The 12,699-nt window shown below is 31.2% G+C and overlaps 1 protein-coding gene across 8 annotated transcripts in view; it reads left to right on the top strand.

The window, feature by feature from the left end:
• LOC135109731 (steroid hormone receptor ERR2-like) overlaps positions 1–11,468 on the top strand; it is a 258,702-nt gene extending 247,234 nt beyond the window's left edge. For all 8 annotated transcript variants that reach the window (XM_064021320.1, XM_064021315.1, XM_064021319.1 and 5 more), the window contains one exon: positions 323–11,468. In XM_064021320.1, the coding sequence (XP_063877390.1) occupies positions 323–485 (163 nt within the window). In that variant the 3' untranslated portion in view covers positions 486–11,468. The remainder of the gene's footprint in view (positions 1–322) is intronic.
• Positions 11,469–12,699: the final 1,231 nt, after the last annotated feature.

The raw sequence follows: 12,699 nt of genomic DNA, 5'->3' as shown, positions 1-12,699 counted from the left end.
GTTTTTATGGTGAGTTGCCTTACTTTTTGTAATACTGTACATTGTTTATATATATATATATATATATATATATATATATATATATATATATATATATATATATATATATATATATATATATATATATATAGATAGATAGATAGATAGATAGATAGATAGATAGATAGATAGATAGATGTCTTAGTAAATTACATACATTCATAAATTTGTTGCCAAAGAACAATGCATACTATTCAAAATTCAAAATTGAGTTTCTTGAAAACTAATTATTTGTTGATTCACTGAAAAAAAATTGGACCTGAATTTCTGTTTAACATTGCAGGCTACGTGATGCGGTTGTACAGATGCAGTCGCTATTACTGTGTTTACCATCACTTAGAGCAGCTGATGCAGCACTGAGGAGATACTGGCTCTCTGTGCGTCACCAAGGTAGTGTGCCCATGAATAAGCTCTTTGTGGAGATGTTAGAATCACACATGCGGTGAACCTACTTTTCCTTCACGGATAAAATGGAGAAGAAAAGGACATAATACTTTTACTGATTGTTCAGTGACAGGGATGCAAGAGCTGGTGAAGGGCAAAAACTGAAAGTGGAAAGAGAATATAAAACATGCAAGTGGTTGGTGTGATGGTCCAACTGTGACCAAAAAGGTTTTCTTGGTTTTATGTCTTCCAAGAGTTAAGTTGAAGTACAAGTTATGCATGACAAGTTAAAGGCTTTACCCCTTTGATGATCTGACCAAAGGTGGTTTTTTAAGAGAGGCTAATAGTCTGGCAAGTGCTGTTTGAGAGCCTACAGACTGGGAAGTTGTGCAGATAAATCAAGAGGAAAGCAACTACACATATTACATCTCCAAGTTTATGAAGTAAATTTTTTAATAAAGGAAGCCTGCCATGTTGCCATACACTCAGGTATTGTTGGCACTTGTGTTCAGCCCGAGAAAGAACAGGTCTTAAGATCTCTGCAAGATTCCCAACCACATTTGAGCCTGTGTACATGTATGTTAATGAATGTACTCCCACCGAGATACACTAATGGCAATGTTGCCACCATACACAAATAATTGATATAGCCAGATTTTTTTCACCATTAACAAAACTACACACAAAAAAAAAACTTATTGGGAATATCATATTTGAAACAAAACAGATACTAGGCTCACGTTTGCTGATCTCGCCTCGCTTGTTGGCAGTTGACTCAGGACTAGTACCACTCCAGTTGTGTGTTTCAAAACTCAAAGTCGCTGCTAGAAACCTATGTTGATAAAATGTATATATTATTCTTTGTATCTCAAGGCATAGGCCTATGTAACAGTACAACTGCTTATGTAAGAGAAATCAACAAAAAATGTGTGTTGTCTATTTCTAATAAATGTGAAAGTTGTGATGTTTCTATGCGTTATCAGTACCTCCATAGTCACCAGAGCACATATTTATAGCCTTCCTTAAGGAGGAAGTACATGCAAGGGTGACTATGGTGTTACATCCTTAGGCTATGAGGTGCTAGTGTTTCATGGTGTAATGTCTATTTTTTTGCCCAGGAAGTAGCAAATTGTTAAAAAATGTTTTAAGTATGATGTGCTATTCTTTGACAAGTGTGTCATATGTAACAAGTGACTTTATTTTTTGTAAAGTCTTTAGGCTTATGCACTGACAAACAAAAGTGGTTAACAGGTATACAGTAGGAAGCTGAAACTGAGTATTATATTTGTATTGCTTCCCCAAGAAAAAAAAAATTAATACCTAGTCTTTAAGACCTCACCATTGCCCTACAGTTTTCATTCATCTTGCAAGATGTCACACACATGCACTTCAACTTCATACCTACAACCTCAAAAAACAGTTCACCATTAATAGAAATATAATGCAGTTAATTGCTGTATGCTTTTATATATCAGTAGAGTATCCAAATTATGTACGGTACAACCTCAAAGGTGAACAGTATGATGCCATGCAAAGAAACAGTAGTCTTTAAATATTCTTTGCAGCACTTCACATTTTGGTTTGCAGTCAGCTCAAGACAAAGATTAGTATGTGATCAAGATTAGTATGTGATCATTTATACACATCCCAACAGCATGCAGTATATCCAGTTTGCAATGGACAATAACACCTTATGTCAAATATATATATATATATATATATATATATATATATATATATATATATATATATATATATATATATATATATATATACATAAATATTTACAGTGATCCACTCCATTTTGACTCTTCTGTTTAAGAACTCAATTATTTGATAATTAATTTTCTTCAAAATTTTAATAAGATTATCAAACCACAATGCCTTTCAAAAGCAAAAGATAGTTAATAATTACTGATTATATAATATATGTATGTAGAAGCTTATTTTATTATAAATTTATGTGAAAATACAAAACTGCTGTATGCATATTTTATCCAAAAACCAAATGTTAAGTGCTGAATTTTTCAACTATAGTTTTTATGTAGTATACCAGGATCTGCTACTACCACATTCATTAGTTAAAAAGATGTACACATTCTAGTGCTTTTAGAATTTTTTTCAAGACATTTCCTTGGTTAAGTTTTCATTTTTACTCCATCCACTGGTAAGATCACTATGTTCCCTCTTCACAAGTTATGACAAGCCATTTTTATATATAGATTTTTTACCTACTCTTAGATCATTACAACCCTCAGTTTTTTTTACATAAGATAATCTTAGTGAACAATGTAGAATACTCATATGACATTCAGTTAACATTTTTCACTGTTCAAAAAAGTTAATAACTGTTATGTATTTGCCTACCAGATCATTCTGGCAATGGTGTGGACAGCCAATCATCCAAACATTTATATCAATTATAGCTTTTTTTTTTTTTTTTTTTTTTTTTTTCTCTCCAGTACAATTTGAAATGGTCTGGGTAGCCGGTCACCTGTCTCATCAATAGTGAAGCATTGTATATATACCTAATTTGTTTTTTTTTATGAGAAATAATTAGACAACATTTAATTTCTTATTTGCAATCAATTTAATGCATAACTGCAGTGAGTGAAAATTTATAAAATTTATTTAAATGTAATATCCTGTTTTTTTTTTTTTTTATTTTCAAATGTATTCTGCAACTGCTATCCAGAATGACAAAGTTTCTTTTGAATACAAGTTCAGTAGACTCTAACAAAGTATTAAAAAGACATCATGATGTAAGTAATTATATATCTACATTAACTTTTGATAAATTGTGATGGCAATAACTTTTGTTTCAGCATCTATTAAAAATGGTCATCTCTAATACAGTAACCTTGATCTTAAAAGCAGCAACTACTAAAACTTATATTATACAAGCTAATCTTGTATGGCGAGTAAATTAACCATCTGCTCGTGTATTACTTATATTGCTATGATGTATGGTCTAATATCCAGAAAAACACATTACATACAAAATAATTTAAATGACAGTGTTATCTCTCAATTCCAAAAGCAGCTCATGCACAGAGTTTCCAGGAGCAGGATATTTCCAATACTGGGATAGGTTTCCTTTTCATGCAATTTTTGGTCACATAAGACAGATTTTTATTTAGATCTCATGAATACTGTGTTGAAGTATCACCTGATCACCTGGTGGGAGATAGTGGGTAATGAGAAATGTTCATTGCTCATTTCTAAGTGCCAGTTTTCACAGTACTTGCATAAAATTTTTAATTCTTGAAACTGTTATGCCATTTGTTTATTTTCCTTGTCTTAGCATGAGTATCTTAATCATTTGTTTGCTTATCAATATACCATCATCAGCATAAATCTGATGGAAACAACATGCATGAATTTCCTATACTATCCCCTTGTACTCACTGGTTAATGCAACCAAAATGCTATGTGATATGTTAGTCAGACATACACCACAACAATGCCTTACAGATCATCAACTAATGCATTCTTATCATAAGAGAGAGAAAGTGAAAGAATGAGAGCAAGACAGAAATCCAACTGACTTCCAAGATCTACCTCACATAAGAATGTTGGTGTCAGTTTACGTACAATTTTCTTTTAACCTCACATTGCAGGCAAGTACAGTACTGTATGCAGAAAATATTGCGTGTGTGCACACACACACACACACACACATATATATATATATATATATATATATATATATATATATATATATATATATATATATATATATATATATATATATATATATATATATATATATATATATATATATATATATATATATATATATATATAGCAAAAAATATAGTGATTTAACTTTAGTGTTACTGGAAGATAGGAAAGTATGTAAAACTTCATACAATAATTAGAAGAAATAGTTCCGTGTAACACTTTCAGTCAAAAATTTCCATGTCATGTGCCAACACCAGGGTAACTAAAGGTGGTAATGGTAAAAAAAAATCCTATTCCTAATAACAATACATTTGTCCACACTCCTCAACAAAAGTGACAAGGGTGCATCCACTAAAGATTTATTACTAAAGTTCAGCAGATTTGTAAATGTCACACAACTAATCATTTCACAACCTCTTGTTATCATGATCCCAAATCCCCTTAGAAATTTGGTGTCTACCTACATTTTTTAATATGCAAACAGCACTGCTATTTGCACAGTCATGACCACATAGGAAAAGTAAAACATAATTAGGTCATGTGTTATCTGTTTGAAATTAAGTGTACTGTCCATCATTTTTCTGTAAAGTTTTCATTCTAACTTATCATTATTTTGCTATGACTTTTCTCAACTAACCTGTTTTAAAGGGGATCTCAGCATGGTATATAGATACAGATACACTGGTGATGGATGATGACTATACCACACTTCCAGAACTTTTTCATGTTTATCTTTTTTTTTTTCCAGTATAATAAAACTGTTTCCAGTACTTGGGAATAATAAAAAGGTATAAAATAAAATATGAAAATATAGAAACCTAAGTGTGAGATACACATAGTAACATGGGAAAGCTTGAAGAAAACTGAAACAATGAAGTAACAAATTGAAAGCTTTCTTGATATGGATAACTGACAGATGTAAATGAAACAGCATCAGAGACAGTTACAAGTGAGAAAATATCACGCACACCTGACTTGATGCAAGAGGATACTTCATAAATAGATAGGGTATAATTTTTGGCCTCGTCGAATAATACTACGGTTTAATATGAAGATTAATCTTCATAATGTACAGAATAATGTGGAGACATGCCATGCAGCATTATACCACTATGCTCATCTTTGTTGCCTTGGCCTGTAGGCCTGTAACTTCAGAAAATATTTTCTTTTTTAGACTGAAAGAGGAAAGATCAGAGCAGAATGAGGCAATATTAGAAGCTCACCGTGTGAAAAACTACCTGGTATTGGGAGATATTACTGTATACTGACTATGAAAACTAAGTAAAGAAAGCTAATTCAACATCCTATCATTGTACTAACACAAACTTTCAACAACAAAAATCTAGCACAAATCTTATTCATATGCTAATATATCCACATAAAACATGACAAAAAGCTCAATTTTACAGATGAAAATTCCTCTGATATTAAAAAAGATATATATATTGCCTTTAATACCCAAAGATTATTTACTTGCCTTTTACCATCTACCATATTGATAAGATATCACACTCATCATTAACATGAGATATGAAGCACATGATGACTTTCTGATTGTTATGTGCACATCATACTTTACTATAAAAGTTTGTTCACTATGCTAGGTATCTTAATTCTTCTGTCCACCCCATACAGTAAGCCACACTTTCACATCTGTATCATGGTGCAATACACGAAAGCATTCATAAGCCTGTTTAGATAATCAAATATTGTTATTTTTGCATAATGTCAAAAGTGAAAACCATTTCAGCATCATTTCCATATCATTGCATATTCTGGAATTTCTTCTGCCTTCACCTCTAAAACCTTTTGCTTTGTTAGTGCATAATCTACCAAAGAAAAATAAAGATGGCTGAAAAGTTCATATCTGCTTCTAAAAACAAACTATACCTAATTAGATTTCATTCCATTGACTTGCTTCCTGCAGACTAGATTAGTCAACAACTAGAAGCTTCCTCTCAATCCTGCTTCTCTGATAGTTTCTATCTAGATCAGTACACCACCAACAACTGTAGTGGTAACTGTATCATCCAACCTGGAGTCAAAATGTTTAGATCACATAGAACCTCTTTTTCTCTTGAAACATCATCCATGATATTGGCAATTCAGTGATAACAAGAGAACCTGTAGGCAGAATATGAGGTTTATAGCCATCATTTTCCCTCCTTGGTCAAGGAAAGGAAGAGATGGAATTTTCAAATATGATTGTGATACATAGTGCTATATACACTACTCTGTGCAATAATCTTTTAAAACTGAACTACATGTATGGCATAAGGATAAACAATATACATTTCATATTACAGCTACTCATTGGGCATTACCTTCATAATTTATATATATATATATATATATATATATATATATATATATATATATATATATATATATATATATATATATATATATATATATATATATATATATATATATATATATATATTGGCAGATCATTAATCATATATGGTATTGTGCTCCTTGTGTCAAGGTTGTTACATATTAAAATTGTTAAGTATTACTTCATACCAGTTAAAATGGAGTGTTTATTTTCTTGGTTATCAAATGTTAAAATTATACAGTTTTATGAAACAATAAATCATATACAGTATAAACAAAGAAGGCTCTGAAGACCATGTGATGGTATGAGCCTGTGCAGGGAGAGGTCTCAGGGGTGTTGCCCTTGGGACTCAGCTCTCCATCATACACCTTCTCATGTGTGTTGTTCCGTGTTGCAAACATTAACATCAAGAGTTGTCATGCCTTGCATATGCATGTAGCTCTTGAAGGTTCAATTATTTGTCAAATGTTTACTGAGCTACACTGACTGTAATTCCGTCCGTTGGAGGTTTAGGCCCCAGCATGCCCAGATTCCTGTACAGTGGTGGCACTTCTTTAACATGTCAGCCTTAGCCTCTAAATAGTTAGCAATGTTACACAGGTACTACTTACTGTTCTTTCTACCTTAACACATGGTCATAAATTCTACATTGTAAAAATTACCATTGCTCACTGAAAATGTAAAATCTACAGATATATAGAAAAAAATCTTTTTAGTCTCCAATTGTGAAAAATATTATGCACAAAATAAATAACAAGATTCTTAGCTTCAGTAGTGTGTATTTTTTTATTTCATGTATAGTCTGTCAAGTAGCCCCAGCAAGTGTGTGCATTTTTTAGACATCACCTCAGAACTGCATCATGGGCTGCCCATGCTATTCAGTGTGCTTTCCTTTAACAGCTTCCGTGAAAGTTTGCTATGCATGTGTAAGGACAGAAACAAGAGTACTCTGCCTTAGGCCTTTACTGACATGTTAAATTTAGATGAATAAGAATGTTTATTGGAGTTTTATAGTTTATTTTTAAAAAAAATTAAATTTGCAAATGCTCCTAAACTTTTAATGAAAGAAAGAAATATTCTTGCTCATCATTTCTGTATTATTCAGTACAGGTTTAACCTGGGCATGTATGGTTGCCATTGTATATACTGTAATTTGTATTGGGCACAACCCAAAACATCTAGATAATGTCATTGTTAAATTTGTTGTTCTCAGTGTATGTGGATAATGATAGGATGTGATTATTTAATCAATATTAAATTACGCAAAGGATGCATATCACCATGCTTCATTTGTGTTGTTGTACTCTCGGCACACAAGTCTGAGAATGAGCTATATTTTTTTATACAGTTTTCTACCTAAATCTACCTAATGAAGGATAACTATTTTGGAATTTCAACATTATATCATCAAAAATGTTAAATGAAATGTTCACTGTGGTAAAAACATTAAAATGTTACTATTTTATAACCCATTTCAATATTAACCACAAACTTTTCTTTACATAAACATACACTGCACTCCTAATTCAGTATATATATATATATATATATATATATATATATATATATATATATATATATATATATATATATATATATATATATATATATATATATATATATATATATATATATATATATATATATATATATATATATGAGTAGATATGAACAACGTAATAGATAGATCACAACAAATGTATATTTAGACAGAGACATAAATGAATATCTGAGTGAAAAGATTGAGACACATTATAGGACAGACTGATAGATAGATACAAATGGATAGATAGATGGATAAAAGAACAGATAGAAAGATAGTTGGAGTGGTAAATAAGTAAATACACAGAGTAGCTAAAAAGAGATGGATATAAAGATGGGCAGTATTTAACAAATTAATACAAATAATGTTATCTATCTATGGCAATAAATTAAGAACTGCATCTCAGTAACTGTACCAATCTCTTAATAATTAATTACAGGAATTTCATCGTGACTAAAATATAGATATTCTTATAAAGAACAACATAGAAAAATGTATATTTCTTAGTCAAATAAATTATATATATATATATATATATATATATATATATATATATATATATATATATATATATATATATATATATATATATATATATATATATATATATATATATAAATTGATTGATTGATACACCCATGTGCCAAACACATCCCTAATTTTTATAACACTGAACTCAGTGTTTTATCTTTGAAATGGTTTCATCTACCAAATTTACATTCTGCTGAATTAGGAGTGTTTTGCAGTAAAGAAACTGAACCACATACCTATATCACGGACCTCATGTTATGAAACCACCTGCCTTAGGTCATTGTGCTATAACAAAAGGTGACATTAAGTTAGTGAGGCTCTTCATTAATTGATTTATGGATTGTATAAAACTTTATGGTACATATGTACAAATACAACTTACAACTTTGCTCCAATTATTTAAAATTCATATTTAAAGCAAAGTATTGAAATCAAACTGTTACTGTATGCTTAGTAATTCATGTTTCAGATATTACAAATTTAGAAATATAGATTTACCATGTAAGTTATATCTTTCATATTATACTAATGAAAATTCACAAATCCATAAACCAATTAATAAACTGTTTTGTCACTAGAAATACAACAACTTACTGTATCAGACTGGCCAATGAAAAGCAATGGATATTTATTTATGTGGTGCAGAAATTATCAGAAAACATTTCAATATATAATGAAAATTTATCTTAATCTAACAGGCACAATGATATATATACTATAACATTTAAAAAAAGTAGCTTCATGTGAGTTTCAGTTATCCACAGTGAACCAATTTTTGTGGTTGGGCAGTTGTAGGGTAAACATATGTCATAGTTGCAAAACTTCTCAAAATGTAAAAAAAAAATATTTCATGCAGTTAACAAACAACAATACAGTAAAATCATCTCAATTTAGCTCCCATTGGTAGTGTAATGTTTGTTATATAGCTGATAATTATACTGCCAGAATAAATTAGTTACTGTAAATATAAATATGTGTTTATAATTTGGTAGTTTAAAATAGGTCAATATTTTGTAGTAGCATATTAGAAATAGGATCAAGAGTTCTGCAACTATTGACTTTTGAGAAGGTGTAAAAGTAACATTTTAAGTTTTCTAGGGGCATTAATTTGCTTGAATTTTGGTATAAAAGGTTATTAGTCCTTATCACAATACAGACCAACTTGTGATAGCACAGTCCAAGTTATGTGGTAAAGATTTCCTTGAAGTGTGATAGTACTTGCCATGTAACAAGTTTATATGTACAAGTGTGATAGTATTTTCAAAGTATGTATATGTTGACTTGTTGAAGTGTGATGTTACCCTGCCATGTAACAGGATTACTTATTGTCAAAATATATGTTTGAAATGGTTAAGAAATCAAGCTCACAGAAAAAAAAAGTTCAGTGTTGAGGGATGGCAGAAATGTATGTATGGTGGTAAATGTTCACTTACTCATGTTTAAAAACAACTGCTTTCACATTAAAAATAATGTTAGTTACCAAATTACTATTCAATAACTATAATACTTAACTTTTCAAGATACTACTACAAAATACTTAAAAAAAAAAATAAGTTGATGCATTTGGCAGGGCTCTTTGCCTTAGAAATGCTGAGGGAAAAATAGAGCTGGTACTTTTGGTAAAGGCACTTTGTCTCATATGTACCATATAAAAATAAGAAAATAATGAAAAAAATAAAAATAAATAAATAAATATTAAATTAATAGAAACATCAAGCTGTTGCTGATGGTTGCGGCAGTGCAGGATAACAACCCACTTCTCACAAGAAATGGAAATTAAATCTAAAGAATTCATTAATTGTGTAAAGATAAAAGAAATAGACACAGCCAGCCACACACAACTGGTAGAGTACATGATTCACTTTTGGTTATTATATAGATACAGGATCTGTATTAACAAGCATAACGTTCTCAGTGTGACAATGTCCAGTCACACAGTCACATCATTATATTGTAAGACAGAAGCTCCACATATTTCAATTCCCAAAATATTCTAATACTGTAATACAAAATTATACTTGCCTCAGTTCCAAATGCTTCTGCTTCCTTATTCCAACATTTGAGATGGAGATGAAACTTTGTTAAGATTCATGCTGGTCATGGTAGAAACTACAGTAAAATAGTTAGATCTATGCTTGTGAATAATGTGGACATAGACATTAGAGTGGGCCTGATATGTTGTTCACTTACTAATCAATATGTATGAAGATACAAAACATAACATCAAAATTCAATAAATACACAGAAATATCTAGCTGCACTGCTACTAAATCTTCAAGTAAATCAATAACGGAAGCATAGTAGGTATTTATTTTCACCTAAAGCCCCAAAACACATGGAGACAATAAATAATTGCTAATTACAATCCACCTGTGTTATTTCACAAAATGTCATTCAAAAGGTTTCCTGGTAACATAATGGATAAAGTATGTTTTTTTTTTTTTTTCTGTATGAATATAAGAGGTTAACTTAAAATCAGCTGATTCACTTGTCCAGAATGATCAATGTGTGTGGTTAGTGGTGGGCTCGACACATTTCAGATAGCAGCCTTCAAAAGAGGACTGCAAAGGTTCTTTGTATATAAAACAAAAGACTAGCTAGTGCAAACTGTGGGTGCACTTGGAGGGAATTTTCTTGACCACAGATGCCTGCATGGTCCACTTGTCCCTGTATAATACTGTATCAGCCTATGCAAATGAATATCTAAAAAAAAATATATATACTATAACGAACTGCCAAAACTGATCATTGTTATGAGCGTTTTCATTTTGTTTGTCATTATCATCATTCATTACCAGAATATCATGTTTCATTTCATGCTGTGTAACAATAAGGCAGATTCTGATGGGTGTTACAACCTAAAGTTGGCCTTCCAAGTTGTCATGTCTCTGGTCTAGGTTAGTGAAATGTTGCTGTTAACAAAGCAATAAATGGTCAAGGTAAATATCATCATCAGCTTTTTCCTTAACCTCTATGATATGTCCTTGCAGGAAATTTAAAATAAAATGGTCAATATTTACTTCACTGACAAATAAAACTTAACCTGATTAATGAACAAAAATAAATAGTCCTACAAAATAAAATATACGAAGGATGAAAAAAAGAAAAACATACCTTACTTGAAATTGGAAGTGGCCTGAAATATATTTTTTACATATCCCAACCCATGAAATACTTGAATTCACCTAATCATAAGAATACTGAAGTCACAGGTTACTAAAACACACTCTTCTGGTTTGTACTCTTTACAGTAAACATTTAATAAATGCCTATAGTAATATCCATGTATTTACAACTTAGAGCCACAGAGCCACAGAGCCACAGAGCAAGTGCACTGTAATGACACTTGGCATTCACTGAACAACAATTTCATCATCAGTCTTGGTGGATAAATGACTTCTGCTACAGTGCCTGCCATCTGGTGGTCTACAGCTACCCCAAAAAATGGTTTACAGCTTTCCTCAACGAAATGGACAATAACAGAATACAACCAGCACAAAGGCAGTGGCCAGAAAGCCCCTGAAGTTTTTAAGGTCAAATGGATTAAAAATCTTTTAGGTTTTCGACTTCTACTTATATTTTATTTCACAGTTCTGGCTAGAGACATCTATCCACTCCAATCCAGTAAAGGGATCCCCAGAAGAACCATCCCTGGAGTTGCCCAAAGCAGAGACAAATCAGAAATGACTGGTTCCACATAAGAAATCAAGAAACTACTGGAAGAGCAGGACGTTAAAAAAAGCTATGGGACCAGATCAAGTAAATGGATGGATATTAAAAAAATGCAGAGAACAAATGGAAGAACCCATACAGGATATAACTAACAAGTCGTTGAGAGAAGGAAAAGTACCAACATGGAATGGAAAAGAGCTAACACAGTGCCAATATAAAAATGGGGAAATAAAATGGAACCATTAAATTATAGACCAGTGTCACTAACAAGTATTGTAAGCAAGTTTTGTGAAACAGTAATTAAAGACAGATGGTGGAATATCTAGAAGATGAAAGGATAATTACAAAAAAGTAATCTGGATTCAGGAAAGCGAGATCCTGTGTCACAAATCTATTGAGCTTCTATACAAGACTAATAGATGGAGTGCAAGAGAAGGACAGATGGATTAATGTTATATACATGGATCTCAAAAAAAAACATTTGATAAAGTTCCCCATAAAAGCCTTA

Source organism: Scylla paramamosain, chromosome 2, assembly GCF_035594125.1.
Source record: "Scylla paramamosain isolate STU-SP2022 chromosome 2, ASM3559412v1, whole genome shotgun sequence".
Lineage (NCBI taxonomy): Eukaryota > Metazoa > Arthropoda > Malacostraca > Decapoda > Portunidae > Scylla > Scylla paramamosain.
This window is presented reverse-complemented; position numbering and strand designations above follow the sequence as displayed.